Source organism: Mercenaria mercenaria, chromosome 1, assembly GCF_021730395.1.
Source record: "Mercenaria mercenaria strain notata chromosome 1, MADL_Memer_1, whole genome shotgun sequence".
Taxonomy (NCBI): Eukaryota; Metazoa; Mollusca; class Bivalvia; order Venerida; family Veneridae; genus Mercenaria; species Mercenaria mercenaria.
This window is the reverse complement of record NC_069361.1, coordinates 83,963,549-83,986,284: the sequence shown is the minus strand read 5'-3', so window position 1 is coordinate 83,986,284 and position 22,736 is coordinate 83,963,549. Positions and strand designations below refer to the sequence as shown.

General features: G+C 34.1%; 2 protein-coding genes across 6 annotated transcripts in view; one reads left to right on the top strand and one right to left on the bottom strand.

Moving 5' to 3' along the window:
- Positions 1-12,381, top strand: part of LOC128559873 (spermatogenesis-associated protein 7 homolog) — a 39,707-nt gene extending 27,326 nt beyond the window's left edge. For both annotated transcript variants that reach the window (XM_053552746.1, XM_053552739.1), the window contains 3 exons: positions 241-318; positions 4,509-4,566; positions 5,146-12,381. In XM_053552746.1, the coding sequence (XP_053408721.1) occupies positions 241-318; positions 4,509-4,566; positions 5,146-5,790 (781 nt within the window). In that variant the 3' untranslated portion in view covers positions 5,791-12,381. The remainder of the gene's footprint in view (positions 1-240; positions 319-4,508; positions 4,567-5,145) is intronic.
- A 1,097-nt stretch (positions 12,382-13,478) lies between these two features.
- The window catches only part of LOC123532089 (calcium permeable stress-gated cation channel 1-like), a 156,243-nt gene continuing 146,985 nt past the window's right edge, over positions 13,479-22,736 (bottom strand). For 3 of the 4 annotated variants that reach the window (XM_053552706.1, XM_053552720.1, XM_053552722.1), the window contains one exon: positions 13,479-19,889. In XM_053552706.1, coding sequence (XP_053408681.1) covers positions 19,683-19,889 — 207 coding nt within the window. In that variant the 3' untranslated portion in view covers positions 13,479-19,682. The remainder of the gene's footprint in view (positions 19,890-22,736) is intronic. The other variant, XM_053552725.1, reaches the window with a different exon arrangement.

Below are 22,736 nucleotides of genomic sequence, written 5' to 3'. Positions count from 1 at the left end.
TTACAGCTTCATTATGAAAACATATGTTAATTAACATTAATACAGCACTTGTAACAAAACATGTTCTAATCTAAGATTGTCTTCTGTCTTCACCCACTTTTTATTTCCCACTTCAAGCATGCTGTCACTGCCTAGATGCTTGCAAATTTGAATTTATGGACTAGAAACTGTCAATATTTATTCAACAGTTTTACAAAATGTAAGTGATTACATGAGTTAAAAGTTGTTGTATGGTTTCAGGGACGAAGAGGCGATGTATGTACGGTTTATGAGGGATGTAACCAATGAAGTTTTAGACAGGGGAATCTATACAGACAGGTACAGTATCAAGAATTTGTTGTTATTGTACCCCTGAACAATGAAGTTGTATGGGGGGGGGGTGTATACTGGTTTCAGGTTGTCTGTCTATCTGTCTGCCCTTACAGAAGAAAAAGGCCTGCTGCGTACTCTTGCTGTGTACATACAGCGTATATGATGCGTACATGATATGTACTGTAATCAAGGGCTTTAAATAGTACGCAGGATATACACCACACATACACCGATAGTACGTTTGTAGTACACTTTTGACATGCAAATGAGCTCTGCCGCGTACTACTTGCTGCGTACATGCTGTGGACTACATAGTACACAGGATGTACGCTGGAGGAATTTAGTATGCGGGAAATAGTACACAGCATGTACGCGGCACATACACTTCTCACATGCAAATGAGCCTGCGGTGTACTACCCCTGCGGCGTACATGCTGTGTACTCTTGCGGCGTACATGCTGTGTACTCCTGCGGCGTACATGTGGTGTACTCCTGGCCCGAGTCCTGCAGCGTACATGCTGTGTACTCCTGCTGCATACATGCTGTGTACTCTTGTGGCGAAACTGCTGTGATAATGTAAATTCCTTACCCCACCAACTTTCGTATGCAAATGCTGATCATTCAGACAGAAAAAAACAGAAAAAAAGATAAGTGACATGCATCAATAAGTATTTACCCTTACCAAAATAATGTAGATTGATGTTATCAAATAAATTAGTATGCTTTTCTTCATCCACTTTTCAATGAAATAAATCAATTTTTGTAGCATGTAATTTGGTAAACATTTGAAGAAAATGGCGTAACTGCATCAAGGGGAAACAACTTTAATGCAACTAAATATAAGTGTTATGATTTATTATAGACGATGTGTGCGTAGTATGTATTTATTTTGATTAAAATCCATCAGAGAACAATCTAGGTCTGGAATTATATAAGCATTTATACACTTTTACGTCCGTAAAAAGTAGCGCACCAAAAAATTTGGATTGATTTTTTCCAAAGGGGCGAGCGCAATTAGCCAAAAACGTTCTGAAAATATATGAGCGGCAAATCCGATGAACAACTTTTTAATTTGGTGAGGCCTTAATGAGTTAACATAATGAGCATTAAAGCCTTTATAAAACATGATAGAATGGTGTTTTGCTTAAGAGTATTCAAATAACAGTGAGAGCTATTAATTCTTCTCATTCGGGCGCTGTTTAGGCATTATCTTGGTAATTATTTCATGTATTACAAAATGTAATGCAACGAAGTTCAAATAAGGCTTTTCAATTATCCAAGTTAGAAAGCTCCAGGATTAATTCAAAATGAAAAAGAAAATATATTTTTACACTGCATGCAAGGTGCAGCTCAGAAATCACCAAGATGTAAGCTTCACAAATGAACATTGCAAATAGTTTGGCAAATTTTCATTGTTCAGAATACCGGTAATCTGAACTATTCTATGCTATTAAGATAAAAGTTACTCGGAAATCAAGTTCTTGCTTCCAAAAAAAAAAAAAATGTACAAATCCTTCCTGCATGAAGTGTACTTCAGACTTTTACCTAAAAAAATTCAAAGTATAAACACCAAAAGAAAATTAACAAGTCCCTCCCGCGTATATGAAGTTTACTTCAGACTTTAACTTATAAAAAAAAACTAAGTATAAATGCCAAAAAAATTGTACAAGTCTTTCACGCGTATATGAAGTGTACTGCACAAATTTCAAAGTATCTGCGGTGTATATGCAGTGTACTATTTTCTTATACAAGTCCCTCCTGCGTACATGCAGTGTACTCCTTAAATTTTCAGAGTCTTTGCTGCGTACTTGAAGTGTACTAGTGACCTCCTGCGTACATGCTGTGTACTCGTCGAAATAGTACGCGGCATGTACGCGGCATGCAGTGTATGTAAAATGTACTCCTCTGGCGTACTACTGTGTTCGCGGCATATACACAGCAAATACACAGCATGTACGCCACAGAGGCTTGCTTCTGTAAGGGTGTAGACACAATCTTGTGCGCACCAACTCTCCTCATCAATCCCCTTGACACAATTTAATGAAACTTCACACAAGTGGTAAGTAACAACAGTAGTTGTGCATGGTGCATGTTAGGTTCTTTCAGAAAAAATATATGCAGAGTTATGGGACTTTGTGTTTTGTTACTATACTATATACATAGAGTCTGTAAATGCAATCTTGTGCGCGTCTGATCTCCTGAGCCCATGCACACAATTTAATGAAACTTCACACAAGTGATCAGTACCAACCCTCGTTGTGCATGGTGCATGTTACGTTCTTTCAGAAAAAAATTCTGCACACTTACGGGACTTTGTTTTTTGTTAATATACTATAAACATACCGTCAGTATTATGCAATCTTGTATGCGCCAAATCTCCTGAACCTGTGCACATTCATCACCTTCAGTGATAGGTCTTGTTTGATATGGGTGTCAACTAGTGGTCCAATCCACAGGAATTTTGGGTCAAGGTATTAAACTGCCAATTACCTCAGATACTGGATAACACTGGTTTACCATTATCTTAGCTTCAAAGAAGCTTTAAAGGATGCAAAAATGTGGCAAAAACATATTGATTTTTGCTTACCTTTTTCTTTCATATTTCAGAATAATAGTTAACAGACCAGTCTATATCATATGGCTGGAATTATCATTTCTTTGAGAATTTCTCAAAAATAGGCTGATATTTTGACTAAGATACAATAAAATCTTCTTTTTTTGTGTGTAGAATTCTTTATCATCTGTCTAGCTACACTTCTTATTGGTCTGTATTTATAAATTACCCTTGTCATATTATATATGTCATCACAGGTAGTATGTGGCAATTAACTCCGTGATGAAGAGCCATTACACAAATTAATAATAGTTTAGTTTAAATATATTATTATGTCTCCCACACCACTGTGGTGGAAGACATATTGATTTACTCCTGTCTCTGTGTGTGTCCATCTGTCAAAAATTTTGTCCGCACTCTATATTGAACATTTCTCATCCGATCTTCACCAAACTTGAACAAAATGTGTTTGCCAATAAGTCCTCGGCCAAGTTCGATAACTAGCCAAGGCACTTCGGAATTATGGCCCTTGAATTACCGAAAATCGCTCAGGTCTTGGGACATAAATGACTCATATACTACTAATCCCCAAGACCTAATCATATCAGATGATTAGGCAGTTGAGGTCTTGGTGCATGGTTGACTCATATACTACTATTCAGATGATTAGGCAGTTGTGGGAGACATGCGCTTTTCTCAAAAGCAGCTCTAGTCTTACTTTGCGTGTAGAGAAAGTTATCACAACTTATACTAGCTATGTTCAATGACTGCCTCCTGGAATTCTTACCAGTATTCCTGCCTGGGAAAGGGTTTGGGGAGACAGCAGTCTTATTCTGCTGTCCATGGGATTCAAACATGCAGACTCCATTGAAAGTTCGACAATGTAACCCTGCAAGCAATAGCTACTATGTGTTTTATTGTTTGTGATCTTGTTCAACAAAATTCTTGTCTGTGTTCTTGAATAGATTCCTTCTGATAGTATTAAAGGAAATTTTTTCATGAAATAATGAATTGAAAGGTGATACCGGTACTAAGCTATCTTCATTTATTATTTAATAATTTTGTACCAGTAATCAGGAGATATACCGTACCTTTTTTAATTGCACCAGCAATCCATTGGGTAAAATCTATATCAGAGGTATGAAATAGCTTGGTATAGCATACTTTGATTAGACAAATCAATGATTGTGAGACTAATTGGTACATGCACCATACACAGAATTAACCACATAGATTAATATAGGGATTTTAACCTGGCAGGAGGCTCTTTCTTGTAATTTTTATTTTTGGAACCACATTTAAGGCCCATTTGTTTCATGAATACATCAGATACACATTTAAACAATATTATGATTTTAAAGTGTTAAGGTATGAGACCTTGCTTTGCCGTAAGTAGAATAATTTCATGTTAGGGAGCCATTTAATGACCTTCTACTCTAAGACGCACATTGATTTCAATAAGAGCCCTCAGGTCTTTTATCTTCACTAAAAGCAGGAGTCAGTCCTTAGCTATGACTTCAAACTTAGGAAGATATATGGGTGGTGACTTCTTAAGACAATAAATCTGAAGTACTTCTGTCATTACTTCTGAAATAAGTATAGGTGAGTGTTATATTAAAGATTTAATTTGTTCAATTTTCAGGGCATTGAGACAGGTGTTCAAGGCACACATAGCCAGAAACAAGGGCCATTTGGATGAGGTATGGGCTAAAATACTAGTAATTACATTGTCACAAGTAGATTATTATTCATTTTGCTGCTGTTCACTGATTTCTGCAGAGGGATATTTTGTAAAAGACGCATAGTATATCATTTCAAATATTGTCAAACCTGAGTCTCTATAAAGAAAATTGGAAAGAAAAATGTGGTTTTTACTTGTATGTTAAAATACAATGCAATGTGTTAAATCCAAAAAAGAAACTACCTGGTATACTGCCAGGTGGTCTCTGTTCACAGGTGGTCTGTAAGCACAGGTTTGACAGTAGATATATGCGCTGAGATGTTCTATATTAACATGTAAGTCAGTATTTTATGTACTGATACTTGCCGAAATAATACAGGAATATTTTAAAATATATTCAGCCATAAGTCAGCTTTTGTGCTGTTGAAAGTACCTTAAATTTATTACATAGACTTACTGCTGTGTCAGAAAATAATACATGTACAAATTAAACATTGTTAGTAATGGACCTGGACAAACTAATGTATGAGTACTTTAAGCATTAATCCGTTTATTGAATATATGTTAATTTACACATTATGATATTTATCATTTGCAGCTTCGTATGCATGAGATATTGGACAATATCAGGAAGGAGTTGGACATTCCACGTTATGATATTGATGATGATACCAGTCTGAGTATGACACAAGACACAGAACCATTCCCTCAAAATGGCATGGATTCAACGCTTGAGAAATACATGTCACCTGACTTTAAACCTTCAAAGTTCAGAGGTCATGACACTATAGATAATGAAGCCGGAATGAGCGGAACTTTGGAAACGAGCATGAAATCCAGGGCCTCAAAAGTGAGTACTGAACAATCAGCAGATTCTTATCCTTTCAAAAGCACAGAAGACGATGAGTTATACAGTACAATAAGGTCAGACATGAACAATACAGCAAATCTCACAGACACACTAGCACTGAAAACATACCAGATGAGCATCAATGAGCAAGAAGAGCTCGAAGAAGGGGAGGTAAATGAAAGTCATGAGGAAGGGGAGGTTACTCCAAGAGAACAAGGGGAGGTTAATGCGAGAGCAATAAGCACTGCTGATAACAGTACAAGGGTTTCTGAAGATGAAGAAGAAGATGATTATGATGATGATTATGAAGATGAGGGTGATGATGAGGATGATGGTCATCATACGACTGAACCAACAGCAACATACAGAACTGATGATGATGATGACTTTTAGATGATGTAAATTTTATTTGTTGAATGTTCTTTAATCATTATTCAAATGTTATTAGATTATTATGTTTGTAAATGTGAACAAACAAAAACATATCTAGTGTCAAGTAGATTTTTTTGTAGCTTGCAATAGGTCAGGAATGATTTGCAGGTATACCTAGCAATCATAGTGCACCCTTTTGTAAATATATACTAATATCTCACACCCATAAAAAAATTTATGTTTTGGATGGTTTTTGTATAAATTGTCACAGGGTATTCTGGATATTTACTATTATTTTACTTTGTGTTTCCTCTTTATTTTGTAAAATTATGTTTTTATGTTTGTGATTTTTAAAGAAATCCGTCTCATTTATAATCCATCCATTTTAAGAGTCATTTATATTTAAAATAGCTCTTTAGTGCAATCTCTTTATCATATCTGTGTTCTTTGTTTTCACCCGTCTTTGCATTTATCTTTTGTCATCACATTTAATGTCATTATCATTTAAGACATGTTTTAAGGTTTGATAGAAAACTGTTGGTGAGTGAGTTGTCAGACATGGACTCCTCTAAGAAAAGCTTTTCACATGGATAAATAGCAATATACGTATGCAAGTTTTTTCCCCCAAAAGTAATAACGTATTAGGCTATCAACATATTTATGTGATATTTACTATTTAGATGAAGATGCAGACAATGCATATTGTTTGAGTTATATTTTTTATTTGCTGTCGATAAGAGAATTCTTCTTAATATGTCTAACCCAGATACAATATAAACACCTTTCTATGATTGACCTCCAGATGTGGAAGTAGAAACTTGAAAAAGATTTCAAACATTTTAATTTTATGAAAAAACATCATTATTTAATTGTGACAAAGCTCCTTGAAAATTGATGAATTTTTGCATATATTTTACAAAGACCATGTGTTTACTACAAGTTTATTTTCAAAATGTGATAACATACATATAATGTATGCATAGTCCTGAAATGCTCAACTTCTTGTATAAACTCAGTATTTTTAGTGTGGTTATTATATATAGAGAGTCTCAGAGATGATGTATCTACTGAAGGTTGTGACATTATGCTCCATAATACTATGCAATTTTGGCATTCTCTGGCAGGAATGGAGAAAAAAACAATACGAGAATGTAATTACAAGGAAATTACCAATTGTTATTATGGGTCCATTATGTTTATTGAATTATAGAGTTAACCACGGTTCAGAAATAGCTCACTTTGAATACTGGAAAATAGTAGCAATGCATGCTTAATTGATAATTTTATAGAACGATACTCAGTTGGGCCAAAAATATATTTGTTTTCATTGAAATGTTTGACTCAAAAGAATTGAAACCAGTTTTGAATATTTATTTATTTGAGGAAGGTTGATTTGTTTCCTGTGCCTGCATGTGCTAGAAATGGTGTTGAGGTCTTTGTCATTATCATTATCTCTGGTGTATATACATGTGTCCAAAATGTACTGACTGAGAATCAAGTTTAAAATGGAAATATGTATTAAAAATCATAGGCACTGGTGCTTGATCTTAAATTATCAGCCCTTGAAAATAGATTTTTCAGTATTTTCTGACTTTCAAGGGCAGACAATTCATGACCAAGGCTGGGTACCTATGATTTCCTTTATTTGATTTTTCTGTTTTTGATTTGATTCTGTGTCAGTAAACACAGTTTAAAGAAGAAATTCTGTCCGTAACAAAATTTTGCCCCATGTCAATATAGTCACTGTGACTATGAACATGACAAAATGATACCTCAAAGTCCTGGTCTTTCCAATTGACCGAATTTCTTTAAACTTTGTTTACTGAATGCAAATGATGACTTAAACAGAAATATAAATTAAAATGCACAGTTTCTTTGCCTTAATCTTGAATTATCTGCCCTTAAAAATTGGGTTTTTTAGTATTTTCTGATTTTCAAGGGCAGATAATTCAAGATCAGTTTTTGCCTATACACATATAGGAAACTGTCAGATGTGTCTTTAAAAGGAGTGATTATAAAAAACATGCTGACTGAATGGCAGACAGTGCAGATCTTGAATAGACTGCACGGATGTGCAGGCCAATCATGATCTACACTGGTCGCAAAAGCAGAATCAGTTATCTCCAGCATGATAAGGGTTAACACTAAAGTAGAATAGTTTTCATACTCACTTACAGGTTAAAATAATTTTTTAAATACAGTTAGATGTATAGCAATATTTCATTATAATGGCTTTGTGTATTGCTTTGTTGTTATTTTTGAAAATTATTCATTTAGTATTAAATAATACAAGATTTGTGTAAAAGATATGCAGTGTTAACTAAATGGTATACTGGTACCAAGAATTGTATTAATTTTCTTTGCATTTTTTGAAAAATCTTGAATTTGGGGGAAAAATCACTTTCAATTGTTTGTCAGTCATAGCTGTTAGACATGTGAGAGTTTGTCACTGCTGAACCATTTATTCAGTATTGTTATTTCTAAATTACTGCTGTATAGAATATATTTTATAGATGATATATCACTGTTTTTGTGTCATATTTTATTATAGAAGATACATTGTTATTTTTCGTGGTCATATTTTGTTGTAGAATATATCACAATGTTTTTCCTGTCATATTTTATCGCAGAATATATCATGTTTTTCCTGTCATATTTTATTGTAGGATATATCACAAAGTTTTTCCTGTCATATTTCGATATATACGATATCATATTTTTCCTGTTTTATTATGTCTCCCACCACATAGTGGTGTGGGAGACTTATTGATTTACTCCTGTCTGTGTGTGTGTGTCTGTCTGTCTGTCTGTGTGTCTGTCTGTCAGTCTGTCACAAATCTTGTCCGCACTCTAAGTCGAACATTTCTCATCCCATCTTCACCAAACTTGAACAAAATGACACTGTAATATACATCTGGAGGCATGCCCCTTTAATATGCACTGTATAAGTGGATATATTGGCAGGTAAAAAAGTTTGTGAATTTGTTGATTCCAGGTTTTCGCAAGTGGAGATATTTGTTAATCGCTGAAAACTGAAGTGACACAGCAACAAGTAATAACATCTATAAAATATCACAAATCAAACTAAATCAACATCATTTGAGTTGCTAGTTTATGAATAGCTAAACTTCCTGCATGACTTATATAAATGCATCATATTTGCACAGGGTATGATCAAAACATCTTTCACCAAGTGAAGCCCACCTACTTAGCTCAATAGGGAGAGTGCAGAATTAGGGATCACAGGGTTGTGAGTTTGATCTCCTGGCAAGGCGTATGTTCTCCATGACAGTTTGATAAAAGACATTGTGTCTGAAATCATTTGTCCTCCACCTCTGATTCATGTGGGGAAGTTGGCAGTTACCTGCGGAAAACAGGTTTGTACTGGTACAGAATCCAGGAACACTGGTTAGGTTAACTGCCCACGGTTACATGACTGAAATACTGTTGAAAAATAGCGTTAAACCCAAAACAAACAAAATTCACCAAGTGAACACCAGATGCAATATTTTCATAAGCCACGAGAAAGAAACTGAAATCTGGTGTTCACAAGTGAAAGCCTGTAAAACAAGCATATTATATTTCATATTTTGTCAGTCACTTTAATAAAGCTGTATCCATTTCGCTCATGCAAACTCATGCACAACATAATGCCATCTCAGTGTACATGTTTGAAAAAGTTAAAATAGTTCTTTGAGATTATATAGATTTCTTAGACTATTACATTTGAATATTAAAAGAGCATTTGATTTTATGTTTTTGTCAAAAATTATGTACATCTTTGCCTTTATTGAGGAATATTTTTATGCCCCCGGCATCTACTGATGCGGGAGGCATATAGTGATTGTCCTGTCCATCCGTCCGTTCGTTCGTTTGTTCGTTCGTCCATCCATACGAGAATAACCAAATGGGACCGTTTCGTCTAGCATCAATACCTCTTACTAGAATGACTTGATACTAATGCAGATGTAACCTGTGACCATTCCTCATCTTCAGACATCACCTGACCTCAGTTTGACCTTGACCTCATTTTGGACTTAGGTTGCTTTATATGGGCCATCCCTTGGTTAACCAAATGGGACCGTTGCATCTAGCATCAATACCCCTTACTAGAATGACTTGATACTAATGCAGATGTAACCTATGACCATTCCTCATCTTCAGACATCACCTGACCTCAGTTTGACCTTGAACTTGACCTCGTTTTGGACTTAGGTTGCTTTGTATCGACAAAGATGCCACAGGGGGCTTCAAGCGTTTATTGAACGTAGCTTTTTGTTCATTATGAATTTCTGTAATTCATATTCTTGTTACAGTGAAAAATATGTTTGACATTTTGTTTACTGTGAAATAACCACAAATATTTCACTATTATTAAAGAGTCACTTAATTCTGTTTAACTCAACTGAACATCTCCTTTCAGGTGAGATTTGTTTCATTTCTTGAAAATATTGCAATAACCCGCTAGGAAACATATAATAAACTAGTTTTCAACATATTATACAGATGAAATTATAATTTTGTTAATAAATATTTGTTCTTTTTGTTGTTTTTTTGCAGTTGCTAATGGATGCAATTTCTAAATTTAAAAAAAATTGACAAAGCTAGCTGGAGGCATGCTCACTGGTAGTAATATTTCAAGATAGAAAATAAGACTTTGTTTTCCTTGGTTTTAATATGTAGAAGATGCCAATATATGTAAATGATCAAACTTTTATTAAGGTTTTTCTTTCTATGATTAATCAGAGGATGGTTACAGATTGTAACTTTTGGTATTATAATTTTAGCTGAAATATTTAGTTTTGTGCAATAAGTTATTGCCATGCATTTGCTAGTTATATCAGATGTTTTATGATCTCCAGATATACAAATGTGTGTCTGTTTCTGAAATGGCTCCATCCAACAAGTCTCAGTGACAGTCTTGAAAGTTTTTATATATTTAAAGATCTGTAGCCTGTCTTTTTTTCAGATTTTACAGGAAGTTTTTAGACATGCATATTAATGTCATTCATGTTTAATTTTACTGGAAAATCTGTTTTTCAAGTTATAGTATGAACCTGTGGTAACATTTTACTTGCTTGATCTATTAAGGTAGTTCTGCACGTTTGGATCGAAAAATTTTCTACAATGTAAAATTTGATAAAACACTGATCTTTCAAAACTTCGGAATATACTTAGAAAATTCAGCAAATAAAAAAGATAGGGTTGTGTGCTTGATTTTTTGCTAGACTGATTTGAAAAAATCGGATCTCGCGCAATTTTTTATAATATTATATGGGAGTCTACGGGAAAATCACAGCTTTCATAACTTTGTCGTGAATAGAAATATTTCTACAATGTAGTTTTTAATGAAACTTCTCAGTTGTAAATAAACATTTGGCCTATATTTTGGAGAAATAAAATGTATAGGTCCGTGTGCTTATTTTTGAGATATTTGACCATGATTAAAGTGACCCGCACATTTCAAGACATTATTTTGAATTATCTAACATGTCAGATGTTTTAATATCATATTTTAACTTTAGAAAGAACGTAACAGTGTAATTGTAATAAATTTACCCACAGGTTACCATTAATTTATAAACTGATTTTCATTTCCGTACGCTGAATCCAGACTTTATTCTACATTTTCCGGATAAATGACGTTACGCTATCACTTCCGGTTTATCAGACGCGCAGAACTACCTTAAAAGTGTGACTACAGCAGATTTGGAAATTTTCACGATTATTTTAGTTTCAACAGAGCAACTCACAAATTCCAAATAGTTTTGAAAGAAACATTTTCTCATATAGCATAACTAAATATGAAGTGAAAGTTCTTAGTGAGTTTTACTGTATCTTTGAAAAAGAGTGTTTGACAGGTGTCTTTGAAAATGTTAGTGCAACAGGTTTCTGAGAAAATGCAAGTTTGACTGCTGTTTTTGAAAATGTGAGTTTGACTGGTTTCTTAGAAAATGCAAGTTTGACTGGTACCTTTCCAAATGCAAAATAAACGTGACTTGCAAAATACCCAATTCTTAATGGATTTACTGTTCTGCTGTAGGTATTTAAGAAATCTAGTAGCTTTTACAAGTCCATATTTATATCTTATTTAGTTATTAGAAGAAAAACTTAGACCACTTGTCTTCAAAGCTATAATTATTTTGCTTTAATTCTGCTTGTTGGACAATGTGCTGAATTTGTAGCTGTATTGGTAGTTGCAGCAGACTCAAGACTGCAATATAAAATGATGCAGTATTAGAGCTAAACATCAACAAAAGGATCAGTTAGGGTTAGATCAGTCCGTTTCTGGCTTCAGTGATATAAGATTGAGACTGGAGACCAGTCTGCAATATCCAGCATCTGATTGGTCGTTTTTAGAAGGTTGTATTCTGAGACTGGTCGCCAAATTCAGTTTTATAGTCTCAGACCCTGATCAGTTTTGGTTCTTAAAAAGTAAGCTAGCTAAGGATAAAAACTTTGTATGTAAAGTTTTATTTAATCTTGTGTACTAGAAACATTCCATATATTATGTTATGTTACATGTTTTAAGATTTTTAGGAAAATCTATATTATTGAGATAGTTCCTTTTACATATTTGTTGCAATGAAATAAATGTTATATTGAATTGTTTGTAGTATAATATGTGTTTTTACTTCACTATAGATAGTCTTCTCAGAAGTTTTAATGTTTGTATTTCACTTTACCATCTTATAAACACACTTTATAAAGAACCACAAGCCAAAGCTCCAAGAAAAATATCTTACCTTGAAGCCTTGTTGTTTTGGAGAAGAATAACTTTTTTAATTTTCATGTAAAACTCTTGATCAAGATATTGTCCAAAAGATCAAGTTTGAACAATCTTGGTAGTGGACCACTAGCCAATGCTTCATGTTGTAACTTCTAACCATGTACTTTTGGAGTTTTTTTCTTCTTTTCTTAGTAACTCTATGTAAAAGAACTGAACCCCGAGGCAGACCCAAATTTGGTTCCAGGGACCTGGCTTGAACAAACATGCTGGAGTCCATAAGCCAATGATTCATGCACTGTGAGGATATTTAAAAAATAGTTTTCCATTATGTGATTCATGAACATTTGGTGAGACCCTAAATCTGGTGACCACTAGCATATGCTTCATGTAAAATGTCTTACTGCTAAACCTTGAACTTTCATAGATGTTTTACTATTTCCCCATATATTTTTTTCTCAATACCTTGACCCCAGTGGTGCTAAACAAATCTGAGAGCTATATAAGGTATGTTATGTACAAGTTTGGTGAATATCTGTCAAGTGGCTTAGACCCATGCAGATGAAATCTCTAACACATGTGCCCTGAATGCAGTCATGAAAATGATTTTCCTAACAAACATGAGAGATGTCAATGCCAGTATAAAGGTTCAACACTATATATTATTACCAAACAGGGCTTTGTTTGTTTGTTTTGGGTTTAATGCTGTTTTTTAACAGTATTTAGCTGGATACTAGTTTTCCCTGTAAACCTTAAGTTGTGTTATACCCCTTTCGATACTACACTATACAGTATGTTCATGTTATTGCAAAACAGGTCTAGCTGGGTACCAGATCTCACTGTTAACACAATATGCTGTGTTACCAAACAGGTCTAGTTGGATACTAGTTTTTCCTCTAATCACTGAAAGCTATGTAACCTCATGTTGATGTAAAATGAAACACAACTGATTTTTTTCAAACATTTATTCATAAGAAGAAGTCAAAAAATATTAAAGTAAAATTCAAGATATCAACAGCATATATATCAAATTTATAACATGTAACAACAACAATGTGGAAAGAAACATTATAGCAATAGTGATAGAATAAGAAAGTAAAAATAATTTGAAAGAAAGGTCCAAGGCTATAAAACTGAGACTTGGAGACCAGTCTCAAACTCTGACATCTGAGTGGTTGTTTCTGAGCATATTTTTAAATTTGACCAATGGCAAACTAGAATTGTGAGACTGGTCTCAAAACTGTTAAAAAGCACAGGGACAAGTTCAACAGCAGTAAGTTCTATAGGTTCTCTCAAGAATTCAATATAAAGAAGTGATGGCAGTTTCTAGTATGCATTTCCTATATACATGAAGAAAATATTCTTATACAATTTTAATAAATAAATAAAATGTTGCAATTTCTTGGTTTTGATACAAATTCCAAAATAATCCAACAAACACTGATTTGGTCTTCAAACTAAAATGCTAATTTCAGGCTGCAAACAGACAAGTATTAAACCATAACAAGGTAGAAAAATGTGGAAGATTTTGAATCTTCCAATATTTCTACAGCCATTTCCAGAACAAATTTGCAAACGGCAGTTAAGGAAATTACAACCAGACTTATGTCCTCTATGATTCTGCCTTTAGTTTTAATGTCAATGTAACCGTAACCTTTGACCTCTTCATCCTATGAAGTTAGTAACGAAGGTCGAAGGTCGCCAATATTGAAAGGCCATCAATAGAAACAGGTATTCTAAAGCGGAAAGTTTCTGCCACGCTGCCATAAGAGTTCAATGGCACAGAAAGAAACAAATGAAGAAGTATTCAATGAGGCGAAAAAGAAAACTGTCACTTCCATTTCTTTCAAAGAACAAAGCAAGCTACAGTCTAGCTATCTGAAAAGATCTTACTGTACCTCTAAATCATACTAAAGCTGGAAGTCATTACTATTGTACCTCTGAATTGTTACTAAAACTGGTTACCATGCTTGGGCAATTTTAAAATTTATCAAACTTTCAGGCCATTTCACTTCTGTTTAAAATGAATGACGGCATTCAACCAGTAAATTTCAAAAAGCTAGACAAATTTCCTTTTATACATTTTAACTCACAAGTGTAGGACAGAACCTCTCCCGGACAAAACCCCATTTGCTGAATTTTGAATTACTGGTAGCATAAGTCCCCTTTAATAAATTTGTTATTATCTTCTTTTCTAATATTAAAATATTTCCATAGAAAAGCTTTAAAAACAGTCGCTGACACTGAAACCCAGAAAAGTAATTTCGTATTATTTTCCCCCATAAATTATGGATAATATGCTGTTAATTTTGTCGTACCCGTAAAAATAACGTAGAATAGAGGTTGACTCCTGCTTCTGCCATGATGATTCCAAAATAAATAGTTAAATTTCTGAGGTTTAAATTAATCTTTTTGTCGAGACTTTCGACTCACATCTCGAGTTTTCTTCATGGGCTAGTATCTGGGTGGTGGCCAAGGAAGATAACACATGAGACAGAAGATCAAATAAGCAATTGAAATCATGGTAGTCACGTGACATCATAGTCCTGAAGAAGCCTCTGAGATGGAGTCAAAAAGATAAATTTAAGCCTCAGAAAGGTAACTATCTACTTAGTAAAAACAGCGGTAGGTACTTTGTCCTTGAGTGGTTTTGTCAAGATCAAACATGCCACTTTTGTTAGTAAATCACAAATATCACAAGAAAGCATTGTGAAAGTTGAATGAAAGACAAAAAACAACATACAGTAACTTACTAACACTACTGAAAACTGTAAAAATATATTTTGTGATAGAAAGAATATACATAAATGTTCATTTCTTTCTAAAACAGTCTATCAACATGTACATTTACACATATGATAAACAACAGTTTTGCTCACTTCCACTTTTACTCCTATACTCATTATCATTAGAAGCATGGCATTTAATTCAATATTTTTAAGCAGACAAGCTTTTATACATATTAAATACAAACTTACATCAATTTTACCCCACTGCAAGTCCCTTTTGAACAAGTATTAAAACAGTCTCTTTACTTGTGGTTAAACTTTTTGGCTTATCTGTCATGTATTCTATCAATGTAAATCATTTTATCCTCTGTCATTTTTAAACTGCTAAAACTTTGTAATAAAACTACAAAATGTACAGCAATAAATATGTGAATTGTATTGTATTATCTGAATTTGTAATTAAAGGAGAAAGCAATTTGTGGGGACTTCAATATTTGCTACAGTCAAATAGGAGATTTTACCATTTCTGTTTATACAGTCAAACTTTGTTCACTCAAACTTGACAGGACTGGAAAAATTTGTTTAGAGTTATCAGTAGTTCAAGCCATCGAACAAACAAGAGGGCCAAGATGGCCCCAAGTCGCTCACCTGAGAAACACACCATAACAGAGTAAACATGTTTGACCTAGTGATTTCATGGAAACAAATATTCTGACCAATTTCATTAAAATTGGAACAAAAATCTTGAGTGTAAACAAGTATTTTCTTTGATTTGACCTAGTGACCTAGTATTTGACCCTAGATGACCAATATTTGAACTTGACCTAGATTTCATCAAGGCTATCATTCTGACCAAATTTCATGAAGATCAAATGAAAAATACAGCCTCTTTTGCATACACAAGGTTTTTCTTTGATTTGACCTAGTGACCTAGTTTTGACCCCAGATTACCCATATTCAAACTTGACCTAGATTTCATCAAGGCAACCATTTTGACTAAATTTTATGAAAATGCAATGTAAAATGCAGCCCCTATTGCATACACAAGATTTTTCCTTGATTTGACCTAGTGACCTAGTTTTTAACCCCAGATGACCCATTTTTGAACTTGACCCAGATTTCATCAAGGCTATCATTCTGACCAAATTTCATGAAGATCAGTTGAAAAATACAGCCTTTATCGCATACACAAAGTTTTTCTTTGATTTGAACTAGTAACCTAGTTTTTGACCCCAGATAACCTGTATTCGACCTTGACCTAGATTTCATCAAGGCTATCACTCTGACCAAATTTTATGAATATCCAGTGTAAAATGCAGCCCCTATTGCATACACAAAGTTTTTCTTTAATTAGACTGGGTGACCTAGTTTTTTATACCAGATGACCCACATTCAAACTTGACCTAGATTTCCACCAGACAATCATTCTGATCAAATTTCATGAAGATTCGGTGTAAAATGCAGTCCCTATTGCATACACAAGCTCTTTTTTTATATATATGACCTAGTGACCTAGTTTTTGACCCAAGATGACCCATATTCGAACCTGACATAGATTGCATCAAAGCAATCATTCTGACCAGAATTCATGAAGATCTATTGAAAAAAACAACTTCTATCGCATCCACAAGGTTTTATTTTATTTGACCTAGTGACCTAGTTTTTAACCCCAGATGACCCATTTTCGAACATGGCTTAAATTTCATCAAGGTAATCATTCTGACAAAATTTCATGAAGATAAGTTGAAAAATACAGCCTCTATTGCATACACAAAGTTTTTATTTAATTTGACCTAGTGTCCTAGTTTTTTACCCCAGATATTTTGAACTTGGCCTAGATTTCAACAGGTTGATCATTCTGGCCAAAATTCATGAAGATCAATTGAAAAATACAACTTCTATCGCATACACATGGTTTTTGTTTGATTTGAACTACTGATCTAGTTTTTGACCCGATATGACCCACTTTCAAACCTGGCGTAGATTTTAACAAGATAATCATTCTGACAAAATTTCATGAAGATAAGTTGAAAAATACTGCCTCTATCGCATACACAAGGTTTTTCTTTGATTTGACGTAGTGACCTAGTTTTTGATCCCAGATGACCTATTTTCGAACTTGGCCTAGATTTCATCAAGGTGATCATTCTGGCCAAAATTAGTGAAGATCAATTGAAAAATACAGCCTCTATCGCATACACAAGGTTTTTTTTTGACTTGACCTAGTGAACTAGTTTTTAACCCCAGATGACCCATTTTCGAACTTAGCCTAGATTTCATCAAGGTAATCATTCTGACAAAATTTCATGAAGATCAGTTGAAAAATACAGCCTCTATCGCATACACAAGCTAAATGTTGACAGACGACAGATGCCGGACATTGAGCAATCACAAAAACTCACCTGAGCATTGCTCAGGTAAGGTAAAAAAACACAATACATGGATTTGCTGAAAGATTTAACTGAAAAAAAGGAAAATCATTGTGTTATGTATTGTTTCATACATTACACCAAACAAGCTCAGAAAACATATTACCTTTTTTTAATGAAAATTTGTTATCCAAATGATGATAAGAAACATGACTATCAAAATAGCACTCCATGCTATATACAAATGAACAAATGGACTGTTCTATAGACCTGATGATTTGATTGACTGATTTGGATCTAACTGTACACCAACACAGTGCAGGTTTGTGGTGCAAAAGCAGGACACAACTAATTTTCAATGAGATTAAAAATATAAGGTATGGAATCAAAACTTTTATACCTGCTGGAATCAGAACCATTAAGATAAGCAGACCTGAAAGTGTTACTGTCTTAATTAGAACTACCGGTCCTGAAACGCACACAAGGTGTCATTAGATACATAGCATTTCATTCAATATTTTTATATATACAGTCTAATATTATGTACATTGAAATGTATGATTAACAACATTTTTTGCTCACTTTCACTTTTACGCCTATATTCTTAAATATTAGAAACATGACATTTTACTCAATAATTTAATGCATGCTCTTTTATACATATTATATACAAACTTACATCTAATATTGCACATTCTATTACATAACATGACTACAATGATATCAATCTAGGTTACATTCCGATCAAAAATCCCTACCACTCTGTCTCCTTGAAAGTTTAAAATCATTAAACATTAGACTAAGTATGAAAAGAAAGGAGAAAATATTTCAATTTTCATCTCACTGCAAGTCCCCGTTAAACAAATATTAAATTGAGTCTTCTTACTGGTGTGTGAATCTTTAGCTCACCTTTCACAAACATTCTTACCTCTAGACCAGTGAAACTTCCTACGTTTGAAAATCTGTTTTAAGTGAAAGCAGTTTTTTTTTAATTTCATATTCAATTTAAAGCAAGATTTGCTGGAGATCTGTTTAGATAAGAAGCCTGATATTTGTTTCCCTAAACAGTAAAAAATCTCAATTTGAGATCATCAGCAAAAGCCACATACAGAAAAAAGCAAGTTTAGCAACATGTACATCACAATCATTCTTTGATACCGTGTAATCATAAATATTTCATGGACTAATTTTTGTGGATTTTGTGGTTGAGTCATTCCAAGAAATTACAAAACATGTAGTCTTTAAAAAAGTAAAATTCTTTTAAGTTTAATCCCAAAATTAATATCCGAATGAAACAGCAATTTGGCCCAAACTGTAAAATTCTTCCCTCATAAAATTAAACAATTCTACAGTGGTTATATTATTGTCTGCTATGCAATTATTTCTCAATGAACACTGTGTATAAAAGCAAAATCTTTTTGTAACTTTAAGTACATAAGTACTTGCATGACTAACAGAAGACTGTAAATATATACATTACTGTGTAAATGGTAACTTCTGCATCACTGAAAAGTCCTAAGATGGGAATTCATTCTTTATTTTGTAACAAAAATATTTAACACCGTGAAATAAAACCATTTGTTCAACATCTCACAGACCAGCTGAGAACATTTTATTTCTGTTCATACTTTCTAACATGAAATCATAAAATACTAGCAATGCAAAATTTATTCACTTACGCATAACATCACTGTCTTATTGCACAATACAACATAAAATCCACATGCTTTAGCTTCTTTCAGCATTTAAATACTTAAATTCCTTTTTACAATGTAAGTTGCAAATTACTGTTTTCACTTTTCAATTGTGTTAGGTCTGAAGTATCTTATATTTTCACTTTTCAATTGTGTTAGGTCTGAAGTATCTTATATTCTTTTTTATAAAAGTCATTGCAAGCCATTTCCAAATAACCAAAATGTTAAACACTAAATTTCTGAGTGCTGATGCCATAGACTGTGCAGAAAAATTAAGCATACACATTGATTTTTGGAAACTAGCAATTTCATCTCAAAAATAAAATATGAGACAAAAGACACACTATTTATCTGTTTTTGGCCATAGAACCTTGTCTGTTTAAATCTGTGTATATCACTGCTGGTACTGCATGATTTCATCTCTATCATCTTGTGTCCTAGTTTCATTCCCAGCATCCCTTGTGGTATCCATGGCACCGTAAGAATGAGGTTCCCTTGTAGCATCCATGGTACCGTATGACTGTGTCAGGGTGTCTGTCGCTGACATCCCAGATGACTTTGGTCTTGGTTGTGACCCTGACAGCACACTAGCAACAAATTGCTGAAAATAGCATTGTAATACACATGATTATAATTGTAGTAATAAATATTAACTGGAATGATAAAATCTAATCCATATGTCTAATCCCTGAAGGTCCCTTTCTTTCCTCTACCAAGTGATTAAAGAACTCCAAAAAATTACTCAGTCAGAAAAACACTTCTTTACATCGTTTAAATAATTTGCTAAACTATAACTAGTCACACCTAGTTTTATTATTGAAAATAAATTCAAAATTCTTGGTAAAATACTATCATAGGTAAATAATAGATTATGTTTGTAGCTAAATTTGTATATATTTAAAGAAAGGTGCAGTGAGCTTTTAAGTAAGTGGATCTGTATTGACAATCTGCAATCTCCATTTGACTAAATATTTCATACATAAGATTTGTGGATTTCCCAACAGGTATGTAAATCCATAAGCATGTGACCGCCAAAGAATGTCACAGAAAGTGGAAAATACGCAACTGCACAGAAATTGCTGGGTGACATTACTGGCCCACTACCTTTAATCTATTTCAAAGACTTCTGACTACACAAATACAACGAAAAAGTGAACAAGAGCTCCGCCAAGCGAGGCAATATATGCCCGAAGGGTTACATCAGGGGATTGGAGAAAAATTTTAAGAACTTGACTGTTGAAGCCCAAAGGACAGGAACAACAAAGAAATTCAAAAACAAGAGCTGTCACTTATGGTGACAAATGCCCCCACAGCGCCTTGACCTTTGACCTGGTGACCCCAAAATCAGTAGGGTTCGAGTACTCAGTAAGTACTATTAGCATGTGAAGGTCCTGGGTGCAGTGGTTCGCGAGTAAAGTGCCTTCATGCAAAAAGTTAACGTTGTGACGAACGAACAAACTAACGAACAGTTGAAAACTAATATGCCTCCCTTCGGAGGCATAAAAAGTTCTCTGTCCACAAAAAAATCCTTACCAGGTACAGGTATATCAAAATACACCTAAAAATTGGAGGTATCATCCATGTTGTACCTACGGTGCCCCTAAAGTGACATGTTACGCACTTTTTTTCCACTTAGGTAACGTGAAACTTTTTTATTTCATTTAAACGAAATCATTTCGTTTTAACGAAATAACTATTTCGTTTAAACGAAATAACTAATACCATTTCGTAAAAACGAAATAACTAATTCGTTTAAACGAAATGATTTCGTTTAAACGAATTAGTTATTTCGTTTAAACGAATTAGTTATTTCGTTTAAACAAAATAACATTTCGTTTAAACGAAATAACTAATTCGTTAAAACGAAATGATTTCGTTTAAACGAAATAAAAAAAGTCTCACATTACCTAAGTGGAAAAAAAGTGCGTAACATATCACTTTAGGGGCACCGTATGTACCACTGAAAAGTGGTCTCGGTTTTTCCCTACGGCCAATTGTAAAAAAGTTTCAAAATAAGCTATTTATAGTAATATAAAAGGGAAGTAATTCAAAACAAGACGGCACGCTCATCAGAGCTGATCTGGCCTACTGATCTAGTTTTTTTTATCCCACATGACCCAGTTTCAACTTTAACCTAGAGATCATCAAGACAAACATTCTGACCAAGTTTCGTAAAGATTGAGTCACAACTGTAGCCTTTAGAGTGTTCACAAGCTTTTCCTTTGATTTGACCATATGACCTTGTTTTTGACCCTTAATGACTCAATTTAAAACTTCACATAGAGATCATCAAGACAAACATTCTGACGAAGTTTCATTAAGATTGGGTCAGAAATGCGGCCTCTAGAGTGTTCACAAGCTTTTCCTTTGATCTGGCCTACTGACCTAGTTTTTGACCCCACATGATCCAGTTTCAAAACTGACCTAAAAATCATCAAGACAAACATTCTGACCAAATTTCATAAAGATTGGATCACAAATGTGGCATCTAGTGTGTCCACAAGCTTTTCCTTTGATCTGGCCTACTGACCTAGTTTTTGACCCCACCAGTCTCAGTTTCAAACTTGACCTAGAAATATCATCAAGACAAACATTCTGACCAAGTTTCATACAGACTGAGTCACAAATGTGGCCTTTAGAGTGTTCACAAGCTTTTCCTTTGATCAGGCCTACTGACCTACTTTTTGACCCCACATGTCCCAGTTTCGACATCGACCTAGAAACCATCAAGACAAACATTCTGACTAAATCTCATACAGATTGGGTCACAAACGTTGCCTCTAGAGTGTTCACAAGCTTTTCCTTTGATCTAGCCTACTGACCAAGCTTTTGACCCCACATGGCCCAGTTTCAAAACTGACCTAGATAATATCAAGACAAACATTTTGACAAAGTTTCATAAAGATTAGGTCACAAATGTGGCCTTAGAGTGTTCACAAGCTTTTTCTTTGATCTGGCCTACTGACCTAGTTTTTAACCCAACATGACCAAGTTTCGACATCGACCTAGAGATCATCAAGACAAACATTCTGACCAAGTTTCATAAAGATTGGGTCACAAATGTGGCCTCTAGAGTGTTCACAAGCTTTTCCTTTGACCTGGCCTACTGACCTAGTTTTTTACCCAACATAAACCAGTTTCGAACTTGACATAGAGATCATTAAGACAAACTTCTGACCAAGTTTCATAAAGATTGGGTCACAAATGTGGCCTCTAGAGTGTTCACAAGCTTTTTCTTTGATCTTTCCTACTGACCTAGTTTTTATCTCTACATGACCCAGTTTCGAACTTGACCTAGAAATCATCAAGACAAACATTCTGACTAAGTTTCATTAAGATTGGATCATAAATGTGGCCTCTAGAGTGTTCAGAAGCTTTTCCTTTGATATGACTTACTGCCCTAGTTTTTGAACAAACATGACCCAGTTTCGAACTTGACTTAGAGATC